Below are 14,537 nucleotides of genomic sequence, written 5' to 3' on the forward strand. Positions count from 1 at the left end.
TTCCATCAGACAAAAATTTACTGTATTAATTTTACTGTACAATAAATATTATTGTAACAATGAAATTTCATTGCACTTTTCAAAAGAGTTTGTTAATCCTACAGGGAAATAGTCACCAAGAAATAAAGGCCTTACATAAGCTTTGTTTTGGAAAAACATTACTGTCATCTACTAACAATATTGGCCAATGATAACAACCATTTTAAGGAAAGAAAAACACAGACTTTATTTCTAACAGAACAGAGGAATTTGAAACTAAGGTGTAAATTTGAAATGTTAATTCACTTAGTAAGTATAGACACTAGAAAAGTCTACTGTTTATACTTGACATATCTATATTTGATTTGTAAGTGTAATTGATCCACTAATCTTAATCTTTACTAGTAGATTCTGTGTAATAAGCTTCATACAACACTATGTCAGTCAGTAATTGCCCCCTTTGATTTTCTGACTGCAATACTTGGACAATGAATCTTACTCAATTAGTCTATTTGTTGTAATTAATACAAGCAATTTGCAGTGGGCCTGGTAGCATAACCCTGCAATACAGCACTTGAGAGGAGGATGAGGCAGGAGAATTTCAAGGTTAAGAACGGCCTAAGTGAGAGGAAAAGAAAAAAAGGAGTTGGTCCAAGACTTTGGGCTAGTTGTACAGTGCTTGCCTAGCATGCACAAAGACCTGGGTTCCATTCCTTGGCACCACATACATAGAAAAAGCCAGAAGTGGTGCTGTGGCTCAAGTGGTAGAGCTCTAGCCTTGAGAAAGTCCAAGGCCAGTGCCAGGCCCTGAGTTCAAGCCCCAGAACTGCCCCCCCCCAAAAAAAAGAGGAAAAATTAACTTTGTTCAAAGCCAGCCCAAACACAAAAGTCCTTGAGACTCATATCATCATGGCTTAATTTTAATTCTTAAAAATACTATTTCATAAACGAAAATTTCTCTGATCGAGATTCATTGAGGCCAGGTGCTGGTCGCTCATGACTGTAATCCTAGATACACAAGAAACTAAGATGTAAGGATCATAGGTGCTGTGGCTCAATTGGTACAACACCACTGTAAGAGCTCAGGGACAATGCCCAGGCTGAGAGATCAAGCCCCACGACTGATTTAAAAAAAAAAAAAAAAAAAAAAAATCAGGGCCAGGAGTTTAGCCTAGTGGTAGAGTGCTTGCCGAGCATGCACGAAGACCTAGGTTTGATTCTTCAGGTATCACATACATAGAAAAGTGGTACTGTGACTCAAGTGATAGAACTCTAGCCTTAAGAGAAAGATCAAGGACAGTGCGCAGGCCCTGAATTCAACCAGGACTGGCAAATAATAATAATAATAATAATAATAATAATAATAATAGTAATAATAATAAATAAAATTCTATTATTTAGTGTCATCGTCATTCTATTCATTCTTTCCATCAACAAACCATATATTTTGTATTCAGTATTACTTAAATAATTTCTTGGGCATTAAAAAACATAACTTGGGGGCTGGGTGTTTGGCCTAGTCATAGAGTACTTGCCTAGCATGCACGAGACCCAGGTTTGATTCCTCAGTACTACATATATAGTACATATATAGAAGCACCAGAAGTGGTGCTGTGGCTCAAGTAGTAAAGTGCTAGCCTTGAGAAACCCTAAGGACAGTGCTCAGGCCCTGAGCTCAAGCCCAACAGTAGCAAAAGGAAAAAGAAAAAGAAAGAAAGAAAGAAAGAAAGAAAGAAAGAAAGAAAGAAAGAAAGAAAGAAACCCTAACCTGGCTGTAAAAATCATTAAAAATGTCAATTAATAAAGCTGATTACCAGTCCTACATTCACCCTTCATTTTGTTTCTGGCATTTCCATTTCAACTCATACCCTGCCAAATGACACAGGCAAGCTTAGTCAAATTCCAGACCCATTTCAAACAAAATTTACCTAATTTTCCCAAATGCAATTTTAGTTTATGAATAAGGAGACATGTAAAAATATGTATTAATGAAGTAATTTGCTATATTGGAAAAGCAAGCTACTTTTTAAAGAATTCATTATTTTAGTTAATGCAGTAATTCTTAAATATATCAAAGGTACCTTGTATTATTGTTGGACTAGGAGTACAGCTGAGAAAGTACTTGTTCAATATGCATACATAGATTAGGCTCTAGCTCTCATCCCCAGCACCACAAAAAGACCACTATCAACAAATTAGCAGGAGGGCCACCATGCCACCATTTGCTTTTAAATGAAATTTATTTTGGAACAAAAGTTTCTGAAAGAAAATCGAGGGCTGGGAATGTGGCTTAGTGGTAAAATGCTTCCCTAGCAAGCATGAAGCCCTGCGTTCAATTCCTCAGTACCACATAAACACAAACAGCCAAGTGGTAGAGTGCTAGCCTTGGGCACAGAGAGGCTCAGAACAGAGCCCAGGCACTGAGTTCAAGACCCAGGACTGGTCAACAAAAAAGGAAAGGAGGGGGCGGGAATATATCTAGGGAGGAGGAAGAGGAAGAGGAGGGAGAAAGGAAGAAGGAGGAGGGAGGAGGAGGAAGGAAGAGGAAGAAGAGGCAGCGGTGGCAGCAGTGGCCAGAAGTTTGGTTTAGAGTGCTTGCCTAGCATGCATGAAGGCCTGGGTTCGATTCCTCGGTAGCACATACATAGAAAAAGTCAGAAGTGATGCTGTGGCTCAAGTGGTAGAGTCTATCCCTGAGAAAGTCCAAGGACAGTGCTCAGGCCCTGAGTTCAAGCCCCAGAAATGGCAAAAATAAATAAATAAATAAATAAATAAATAAATAAATAAATAAAAATAAATAAAAAATAAAGGAAGACAGTACAGGGAGCCAGGTGCTGATGGCTCATGCCTGTAACCCTAGATAATCAGGAGGCTGAGATCTTAGGATCATGGTTCAAAGCCAGGCCATGCAAGAAAGTACATGAGGCTCTTATGCTTAACTAACCATCAGAAAACCCAAAGTAGGCTGTAGTTCAAAATGGTGGAGCTCCACTCTTAAGCAAAGGAGCTAAGGGACAGCACCCAGGCCCAGAGATCAAGTCCCAAGACTGACCAAACCAAACAGCTGGGTGTGGTGATTCATGCATGTGACCCTAGCTACTCAGCAGGCTGAGATCTGAGGATCACAGTTCAAAGCCAGCCTTGGGCACTAAAGTCTGTGAGACTCTTAACCACCAGAAAACTAGAAGTGGTGCCTTGGCTCAAGGGGTAGGACGGTGACCTTGAGCTGAAGCACTTAGGGACAAGGCCGAGTTCAAATCCCACAACCAACAACAACAACAACAACAAAAAAACCCACAGTACATAGCTTCTGGATTTAGCTTTTTCCTTAATAGCTAGATGCTACTTATGTTCTTATAGCTAATACTTTCAAAGCAATTCCAGGTATTTTATTTGTTTTGAATGTTACTAACTCAGGAGAGCTCTGGTACTTTATATGCCCATAATAATAGCTACTCAGTAGGCTGAGACTGAAGAAAGGTGGTTTGGTCAGCCTGAGCAAGAAAGTCCATGAGCCTTCACCTGCAATTAACCATCAAAAAGCTGGAAATGAAGCTGTGGCTCAAATGGTAGAGCACTAGCCTTGAGTGAAAACAGTTAATGAACAGAGCTCAGGTCCTGATTCAAGCCCTAGCCCAGCAAAAAAATAATAACAATAAAATAAAAACTCACCAAATTCAAAATGATAAAGAATAGTTATTAATACCTTACCAGTAAGTATGTGTTAGCTCAGTAATGAGATATTACAATCAACTGACATCGGAACTTTGCATTCCATAAAAATTTCACTTATACTAATTCTTTTTGTCTCTAGCATCATTCTTGTTCTTGGGTGAAGATTATCATCATTTTATTTACCTGTAACTTACAAATTCCTCTTATCAAAAAAGCTTACAGTTGGGGATATTTCTCAGAGGTAGAAATACTTCACTATCATATACAAAACTACTTCTACAACCCTCTCCCACAAGTCTCAACTTTCATGTTTTTGTTTGTAGCCACTATTCAGTACCTTGCCATATATTTTAACAAAACATATTTTCAAACAGTATGCAGGTATCTCACACCTGTAATCCTAGATACTCAGGAGTCTGACATCTGGGAACTGTGGTTTGAATTCAGTTCAGGCAGGAAAGCTTTGAGACTCTCATCTTCAAAAAAGCTGGAAACGTAGCTGTGGCTCAATACAGCATTGGATGTGAGCAAAGAAAGCTAAAGGGCACCCAAAACTCTCAAGCCTCAAGTACCAGCACAAAACAAAACAAAATGTCTGGTACAATGCTCTCTAAAAACACGTGATATTGAGACTGACACCTTGAAAAAAAAAACCCAAAGTACTAAACTGACCAATACTGTGCAAAGTTAAAACTTACTGCATCTGTATTCCTAGTACTAGGAGGCATGAGACACAAGGATAGTATATTTGAGACTAACCAGGACTGCCTATGTAGACTTTGTCTCAGAGAAAAAAAATAAATAAAGTAAATAATGAATGTACTTCAACAAAAATACAACTTAGGGCTGGGAATGGTTTAGTGGTAGAGTGCTTGCCTAGCCTACATGAAGCTCTGGGTTTGATTCCTCAGTACCACATAACCAGAAAAACCTGGACGTGGCACTGTGGCACAGTGGTAGAGTACTAGCTCCGAGTAAAAGAAGTTCAAGGACAGTGCCTAGCTCTGAGTTACCCCAGAACTGGCAAAAGAAAGAAAGAAAAAAAAAAGACAAAAATATAACAAAAAATTAGTCAATATTCCACTTCAATGCTACAATTCCCATTCATATTAGTTTACATTTTTAAAAAGAAAAATCTGTTTTTTAAATATATTTTATTGTAATTAATAGAAGAGTTACATTATATTCACCAGGTAGATAAAAATCTGTTTTTATGTAACTTAATTTATATTTTCCTTTTATACATTCTTAGATTTACTGCTGATATTGTCTATAGCTGCCTTTGCGTCCTCTTCTTAAATTTAGAGTAATTGCTGCTATACTTTTTATATTTACCAAAACTTATTCAAAGTTTTATCCTCCTAAATACTATACTGAACTGTTTATCTGAACAAGTTAAAATTGGAAAACATTTACTATAGTTAACTTTTAACAGAGTAAAGGATTAAATATGTTTCCTAAATTAAAACTATATATATACTTTACAAAAAATAGTTTCATTGGGGCCGAGTTTGGCCTAGTGGTACAGTGCTTGCCTAGCATGCACAAACACTTGGGTTCAATTCCTCAATACCACATATGTAGAAAAGCGAGAAGTGGTGTTATGGCTCAAGCAGTAGAGCACCAGCCTTGAGGAAAGCCCAAGGACAGTGCTCAGGCCCTGAGTTCAGTCCCAAGGACTGGCAAAAAAAAAAAAAAAAAAAAAAAAACCTTTTATACCAAAATCTTTTAAAAAATAAACCTGAACAGAAGGGGGAAAACTGGGAGCAAACAAAGAAAGGGGTGACACTGTACCAAAAGAAATGTACTTATTACCTGAGGTAATAAGGGGATAATAAGAGGGTTACAAAAATGTAACCCCCTGTATATCATGCTTATAATAACAATTTAGAGAATTAAAATGTTAAAAAAAAGTGAAAATCTAACTTTCAAATTTTGCTTTAGCTTCTGCAAATAAAGTACAAAATCAACTATAGTATTACTTATTGGTTTACTGAAACAAGAAAGATCATACTATGTTATGGTTTGGATTGAATGGAAGCAAACTAAATAATTAAATTTAGTAATAATTTCTTGAGCAAATGAAAACTATCTTAACAAGGGTGTTCTTTATGATATGCTTTTTGTGGCAAAAGAAAACACATCAGCTTTATATAAAATTATAAAATTTGCTTCATAAAATTATATAAAATTCCAAAGATCATCAAATAACTAGGTAATACTGCAAAAACAATTCTAAACTATTTTTAAACTACAACATGTTGGCCTTGAGTTATGCAAAACAAGCACACATATAAAGCAAATAATTACTACTATATTTTATGCTTTCAAAATATGTTAAACAAGCAAATAAAAACACAGAGGATTGGATCAGCAGTGTGGCTCAGGCAGAGAACTTGCCTAGCAGACACAAGGCCTTGCTTGGATTTGATCCCTGAAAAATAAAAACAAACAAACAAAAAAACTCAAATAAGCAAAAAGAATTAATGTGTCCTCATGGAACAAGTCCTTGACCTTGTAATTCTCGTGGAGCATTAGTCCTTACCTGGCCGCTTTATTATATAAAGTAAATTAGAGATTGTGTGGAAGTAAATCAGTAAATACCTAGAGCTCCTTAGTGTTACTGTTCAACTATTCAGCAATTGTTGAATTATTGGGATTGGAAAATACTATATTTTATATTCCTAAACAATTATATGCCCTGGTAGGTATAGTATGACTAAAAACTAAAGAAATCTTATGAAAGAATTTCCATTCATGTCTTGGAAAGAATGTAAATTTGGAACTGGTATAACAGCATAGATTTTCTTTTTTCCGTTTAGTAGTCTTTCTAAAAACTACTGTCTTAAATTTTGAATTCACAGAATAGTAAAATTTAGGAGTTCCAAGAGTTTCCCTTAATTATTGGAAAAGAAAATGAGACATGCCATCTAACTCTAATGCTGAAGAAACTCTAATGCTGAAGAAAATATCATACTCAAATCAAAAGTAGGTTATACAAGTTGCACTTAAAATTAGTATAAATTTTAAATGAAATTAATAATCAACTTACCCAATTTTTGTCTTCTCTTTTAATTTAGAACAGGTTTTTGTTTTTCTGCTGTCTTTGTCCTTTGGTTTAGATTTCATCCTTCTACCTTTCTTTTCCTCTTTTCCTTCAACTGAAGCACTAGGAAAGTTTTCAGGACTCATTACCCGTGGAATATTGCGCTCCCCACGCTCCTTTGCTCTTGCTATGGCCTCTGATATTATACGATTAGCCTTTTCTTGCTTGCTTTCTGATTCCACTTTTTTTCTCTGCTTCTTCTCAGACATGACCCTCACCTGGGTATTCTGCAACTTAGTATATGTCCCAGAACCATCACTCTTCTTGGAAGATGGAGGCTAGGAAAATCAAAATATTTTTTTTATAGAATCCACAAAAGTATATTGAAAAAAAAACCTGAAATAAATATCTACAAATTTAAAATTCAGTTTCAAAAAGTAAAATTGTATGAACAACTATATGTGTACTACAAATACATTTTAAGACATACATTCTGAATATGAAGAAATTAGTATTAAATATAAACAGCTATGTTGAAAATGAAGGTTAAAGAAAGATATAGACTCAATGATATATTCACAGCATTCTGGGTTAGCTTATTTAGACTTTGTCTTGAAAATATACTTGCTTTAAATTTTATTATACAGATATTTTAGAATAAGTCTTTTGTTTCCTCTTTACTCCAAAACTCTAAAAATCATTAGTAAATTTAAAATAGCAGTTTTACCTCAGAATCACTATCCTAACAGATATTATTATGGTTTTTTAGGAAAATAAAGCTTCCACTCTAATAAAAGGAAAGGAATTTGAAATAACTTAAATCATTTTAACTCACCAACATAGCTAGTTAGTAAACAGACATTCTCATACTTAAAATTAGATAAAGTTTTAGTTTACCCATGAAAGAGTTAAATGTGAAATTTTTTTTTGTTTTCTATATCACATTTTGCTTAAGCAATTTGGAAAATAACCTCTTTTGTTTTATATTATTATAATTATTAATATTTCAGCATATCACAGGAAGCAGATCAAGACCATTTTAAAAAGAATTTCCTCTTCAAACACACATTCATCCACATATACTTAGATCACAGTTTTGTTATGTTCTTACCGGTAAACATGCCTCTGACTATAGCACAGAAAAAAAACATCAGGAATTTCCAAACACATTTTCATGCTGATTCCAGTGTGCTTCACTGGATACCTTTTCTATATCTGCTTCATTAAAGGTTTCATAGCAGTGCTGCAGCACTGGGAAAGGACAGAAGGCTTAGAATGATTCGCTAAAATGCCACCTCAAGGCCTATAGGCTATAACAAATAACCAAGACTCGAGAAAACAGCAACAAGCTCAAGATGGCGATGCAGTACGACTCCCGCAGCAGCAGCCAGTAATAAGGAAGGTTATTCAATCCCATTAGCCTTTTAGCCCAAAGAACCCCTCCTCCTCCCACTCATTCAGGCTTTCACTTACCCTTCCTCTTGGCCTCTTCACTGAAGACATTTTTGGCGTCAGACAAAGGCTTGCCCTCTGCTTTTTCACCACCCCAGGCAGTGCTCAAGAAAAAAGCATTGAAAGAAGATTCCTAAATGGCCTATTTTGCAAGCTGCAACCAAGAGATGCACAACCCTCCACAAATACACATTTTGATTTATCAACACATTCCTGCCTTGGCAAGTTTATATCTACTGTTCATCCTGTTTAGGTATGATAAAGGCTGTAAACGCTCCTAAAAAGCTGAGTTTCCTCAATAGCTGTAAGCAGATAGCCAGATTCCAACAAAGCACAGAAAGAAATGAATGCACAAAGCATCAAAATGCATCAGCATGAATATTAGAGATGTCGTTAAAAATACTGACTCCTTCTGCGGAAGTAGGCCAGCAGATGGTGCTACCAGTTATTATTCCATTAGACTCTGCAATTTAACCCCCAATGGACTGTTCTTCCCTTCATGTAACACATTAACTCTCACTTTGCCATTTTCCATATAAAGTTTTTCAAAAAAATGCATAAAAATCCTATTTTAGGAAATCATCTGGAAACTGAAACAGTGATGAAATGACTTCAATGTAGCTACTGCTTATTCTTTAAAAATCTGATGTAACAATCATTGAAGAAAAATGCTTTCTCCACCAAACTGTATATAAAATATTTAAAATGCTGAATTAGCTGATGACTAGAACTTCAAATGAACAATTAAAAATTGAGCTTTTGTGAAGCTGGATAAAGTCTCTTATGATTCCCGTAACAAAAAGCTAAGTGTTGTTCCAAAAATAGAAAAATGAGAAAAAACAGAAACTTTTCCTTATGTTTAGATGCATGAATACATTTATTTTCATAACAAAAAAAAAACAAAAATCTTTTTCACTTTTACATTTTGTATTCTGTCTTAACTGCTATGTTTTTAATATAAAATTCTAGGGGTTTTTTTTTTAAATAGAAACAAATAGCTATCTAGTCATGCTACAACTTTTCTTTCTATTAAAAAATGAAATTATTTTAGCAAACAATGCCTTTAGTTAGCTGAAATGAAATTTAACTGCATCAAAATCATGTTTATTTTTTTTCATTAATGTCATCTTTTCCCAATTGTCCCTGGCTAATTCCCTGATAGCATTATCAAAGCTCACTATTTGTTTGTTTGTTTGTTTGTTCTGTTTTCCTTTTGGGTGCCAAACGTCATAAAACAGAAAACACCATGTGAATGGTATTCTATAAAAATCAATCTGAGCCAAGCAGGGGTGGTTCACACCTGTAATCCTAGCTACTGAGGAGGCTAAGACCTGAAGATCTCAGTTCAAAGCTAGCCTAGGCACAAAAGCCTGTGGAGTCTTATCTACAATTAACCACTAGAAAACCAGAAGTGGTGCTGTGGTTCAAGTGGTAGAGCACTAGCCTCGAGCTGAAGAGCTCAGGGACAATGCTCAGGCCCAGAGTTCAAACCCTACGACCAACTGAAAAAAAAAAAATCGAACTGAGATATTAAAAATCACTAATGGGGAGTTTGGCCTAGTGGTAGAGTGCTTGCCTAGCATGTACAGTTCCTCCGTACCACATACATAGAAAAATCCAGAAGTGGTGTTACGGCTCAAGTGATAGGGTTCTATCCTTGAGAAAACCCAAGGATAGTGCTCAGGCCCTGAGCTCAAGCCCAGGATCTGAGCTCAAGCCCAGGACTGGCAAAAATAAAAAAAAAATTAAAAAAAAATTTAAAAAAAATCACTAATGGAAAGCTAACATTGAGAAGAGATAACAAAAATTTAGTACTTCCTAAGTGTCAAACATTATTCTAAAAATTTTAAATGTATCAACTAATTTAATCATGAATAAGTAATAGTAATGATAATAGCCAGGCAAGGTGCTCATCTTAATCCTAGCTATTTGAGGGTTAGATCTGAGGATCTCTGTTCAAATCAGCTGGGTTTGAACAGAGAGTCTGTGAGACTTATATGTAAGTATTCAAAAATGAGAAGAAATCATAGCAAATCAGAATATATGATGTGAGATTTGAGAGCAACTATGAGAAAAATGTGGAAATCTTTACATACCATGTTTCTGTATTGGGCAAACTCAATTTCTATACTATTAATGTATTCTCAAATTAGTCAATATTCTAATAACAAGCTGTGATGTTACGGGTCCAAACTAGCAACTAAAAAATGAAATAAAGCAAAATGTAAAAGGATAAGCTATGTAACCTTATGAATGTACTTCATACATTTTAAAGAATTAGAAAGCTTTAATACCATGATTTTCCCTAATGAGGCAAAACAGGAAGGAGATCTGGGCTAAAACTGAGATGTTTTAAAATGGAAATGTTTCTTTTCTAGGTGAAATTATTCACTCAACCACATTGGGGAATTTATCTATTTCAAAACTTTAACTGCACATAATAAATAAGCAAAGTTATTGCATCACTACTGTGTGGACATGAGTAGAAACTATCATTTCCAAAGCAGGAGAGAGGAATCACATGACTACACATCTATTAAGAGATGCAAAAAGTAGAGTTCCTCTACTGTTTTAAAAACAGTATGAAGTTCCTCATACTATTTTAAAAACAGTATGAAAGAATAAAAGATTTCTAGTACTAAACAAATACAATTCCTCAAAAAATAAAAATCGGAACAAAAAAATTTTAAAAACATATATAACGGCATTATAGCTAAATGGTTTCCAAATTTTTTTTAAATTTTTTTATTGTAATTAGTAAAAGGGTTACATGATATTTGCCAGATAGAAGGTGCATTAATTCACATACATTGATACCCTTTCACATGTCTTGGGGTTTCCAAAATTTTTGAGGGCACTCTCAGGTTTTAAGCCTGAGAGACTATATGAACAGAGCTTCCAAAGAGTATAAAATAGAGCAAAACACGAGCAAGCATGATAGTTGAGAATGTAACTCTGTGGTAAAGCTCTCCTTCCTATGCAAGACTCTAAATTTGGGTTTAATCTCTAGGACTATGTAGGGGGGGAGAGGCAGAAATTTCCTGCAATACAGAATAACAAAAGCCAAGTACATATGTTTCAATCCTGTAATCCTAGCTACTCTGAACACTGAGTTCTGAGAATTGCAGGTAGAAGCCAGCCATGAGACTCTTATCCCCAATTAACCACAAAAATGCTGGAAATAGAGCTAAGGCTCAACAGGTAAGAGCACTAGCTTTGATCAGAAAAGCTCAGTTACAGCTCCCAGGCCGAGTTTCAAGCCAAAAGCTCAGTTACAACCCCCACACCGAGTTCCACTCCCCAAACCTGCACGCACGCACACTCTTGATTAGTTAAATGACCTAAACACACCAAGTCCAAGTTTAAAGAGCTCATAAGTAGATGAAGAGGAGCTGACAAAGGAAAACAAGAAGTAGTTGCAAGAAAAGCAAATATAGAAATTTTTTAGTTAAAAGGACTATGGAGCTGGAGGCTTGGCTCAGGTGTAGAGCACTAGCTAATGCATGAAAACATCAAATACTGAGGTCTAGTTCCAGCCTTTGATAAATTAAAAGGGAAAGGGAGAAGGAAGGAAGACTACAGTTTGTCTGAGAATGTAGCTCAGTGACACAGCATATGAAGCTTGACATTCTGGGTTCCAACACTATACCACAATTTTGTTTTATGTTCTTGTTTTTGTTTTTTTGGTCATGGGGCTTGAACTCTGGCCTGGGAGCTGTCCCAGCTCTTCAACTCAAGGCAACCATTCTATCCTTGAGCCACAGCCCCACTTCCCATTTTCTAGAGATTACAGGCGTGAGCCACTGTGCCTGGCAAAAATAAAATTTTTTAATTAAAAAATATAAAACCTGGGCTGGGAGTTTGGCCTAGTGGTAGAGTACTTGCCTAGCATGCACGAAGACCCGGGTTCGATTCCTTGGTAGCAGATACTTAGAAAAAGCCGGAAGTGGTGCTGAGGCTCAAGTGAGGCTGAGAGCTCTAGCCTTGAGAAAAATCCAAGGACAGTGCTCAGGCCCTGAGCTTAAGCCCAGGACTGGCCAAAAGCAAAACAAAAAACAAACAAAAATATATAAAACCCTACCATATGACTCAGTAATCCCACTTTTGGGCATTTACCCAAACGACTACAAACAATGCCATATTAAAGCTACCACCACAATCATGTTCACTGCAGCATTATTAACCATTTGAGCCACACTGCTGGGCCCTTTTTGCTCTGGTTATTTTGGAAATAGGGTCTCCTTTTTTGACTGGTTCAGCTTGAACCACCGTCCACCTGATTTTAGCCTCCCACATTGCTGGAGTTGAGTATAGCCTTGCTCAGCTATTTATTGAGATGGGATCACTGGAACATTTCTGTCCAGGCTCCCTTGATTCTCCCAATCGCTGCCTTTCAAATATCTAGGACTACAGGTGTGAGTACCTGTCTCTAGCCAGATATTCAAATCTTTTTCTATAGATATAGTAATTAATACTTTTAAGAACAGTATAAATTAATCAACATGCAATCCAGATTAGTTGTTCTAAATAGATATCTAAGCACTCTAAAATGTTGTTCTTGAAAAATATAAAAACTTATCTAATTTGTAAGAAACAAGGAGAAAAGGACATGATTTAATCAACTAGCAAAAATTCAGATGCAATCAAGAAAATAAAAATAAAATTAAGAGTCCAGAAAGTGGGAAACTGTACAGGAAAAATGATTCAATTTCTTCTCAAGAAAATTATTAGGAACAAAACAAAGAAAGAGCTATCGATTGAAAGGTATTTTAAGACTCATATTAATATAAGCAAAATTTAAAAAGAAAAAAGCATATTTATAAGACTGATGAACCCAAATATGTGAACCTTGTTTCTATAATGACCTGAACATGCCAACTCTAACTTTTTATCATATTATTACAGTAGTTTGTATCACTTTTCAGTGCTTCCTCAGTACCCAAAATTACATTTTAAAAACATCAAATAGCCGGGTAAGGTGGCTCACGCCTATAATCCTAGCTACTCAGGAGACTGAGATCTGAGGATCGCCCAGACACTAAAGTCCATAAGACTCTTATCTCTAACCAGAAAACTGGAAGTGGCGCTGTGGCTCAAGGTATAGGCAGTAGCCTTGAGCTGAAGAGCTCAGTGACAGTGCCTGACAAAAGTCTCATGGACAGACATAAAAAATAAATAAAATAATAAATAATAAGACTAACTTCACTATTTTCTCATAAATATTGGATTCAGTCTATTATTTACCTCTAATACAAAAAGCTGTTTCTTGGGGCCGAGAGTTTGGCCTAGTGGTACAGTGCTTGCCTAGCATGCACGAAGACCCGGGTTCAATTCCTCGGTACCACATACATAGAAAAAAGCAGGAAATGGTGCTGAGGCTCAAGTGGTAGAGCTCTATCCTTGATAAAGTCCAAGGACAGTGCTCATGCCCTGAGCTCAAGCCCAGGACTGGCAAAAAACAAAAAAAACAACAAAAAAAAACCAGCTGTTTCTTTGAGCATTACTATACAAGCTTCCATACTATGTTTAAAAAATAATGGTAGGTCTGAACTGGTAGAACCATGCTGTTTCTCTTTAGAATGGGGGAAAAAAATTTAAGCATGTTAACTGAACCTTTCCAAAATTTATCAATCAGATCCTTTCCTTCAGCTTGCTCTAAACCTCTCGTTAAAGAGTCCCAGTTTAAATCTGTGAATTAGTGCCATCTGGCTTATCTCCTGACTCCTTGCTAATGTTTCATTTCAGCTTTATGTCTCTTTAGTAACTCCATAATCAGTTCTTAATTTAGCCTGATTTGCAATTGATAATGTACCCCCCCAAAAAAGGAGGATGATGGTAAAAGGAAAAAAACTTACAAGATTTAATCTATAAATGGACATGCACATACAATACTATTCAAATATTAAATAAACATTAACAGAAGTACAGGTAAAAATACTAGGGAAGGACAAGGAGGCTTGCCTAACACACACAAAGCCTTGGGATTGATTCCTATGTACCACATACACAGAAAAAGCTGAAGTGGTACTGTGACTCAAGTGGTAGAGCTCTCACCTTGAGAAAGCTCAACAATAGTGAGCTGAGTTCAAGCCCCAGGACTGGCAAAATAATAATAATAATAATAGATACTAAAGAACTTTAGCTCCTTACTGGTGAAAGAAAGCAAACAGAATTTCAAATGTGCTATGAAATTGTAGCTGGGTATGGTGACACACACTTAGATAGGAAGGTAGGAGGACTATTCAAAGCCTGTTTGAAGTGAGGCCTTGTATCCCCCCACCCACCATACACACACACCAAAAAAAAAAAAAAAAAAAAAGGTGGCACTTACCAGTGCCTCTCAACTGCAACACTAGCTACTCAGGATACTGATGAGATCTGTTGA

General features: G+C 36.1%; 1 protein-coding gene across 7 annotated transcripts in view; it reads right to left on the bottom strand.

The window, feature by feature from the left end:
* Chd9 (chromodomain helicase DNA binding protein 9) overlaps window positions 1–14,537 on the bottom strand; it is a 121,222-nt gene that overhangs the window by 83,662 nt on the left and 23,023 nt on the right. For 4 of the 7 annotated variants that reach the window (XM_090357647.1, XM_090357645.1, XM_090357646.1 and 1 more), the window contains exon 3: window positions 6,707–7,038. In XM_090357647.1, coding sequence (XP_090213773.1) covers window positions 6,707–7,038 — 332 coding nt within the window. Of the gene's footprint in view, window positions 1–6,706; window positions 7,039–7,811; window positions 7,898–8,173; window positions 8,442–14,537 lie in introns of those variants that run through there. The other 3 variants (XM_090357649.1, XM_090357648.1, XM_090357650.1) reach the window with 2 other exon arrangements.

Source organism: Megascapheus bottae, chromosome 24 (genome assembly GCF_031878675.1).
Source record: "Megascapheus bottae isolate mThoBot1 chromosome 24, mThoBot2.hap1, whole genome shotgun sequence".
Lineage (NCBI taxonomy): Eukaryota > Metazoa > Chordata > Mammalia > Rodentia > Geomyidae > Megascapheus > Megascapheus bottae.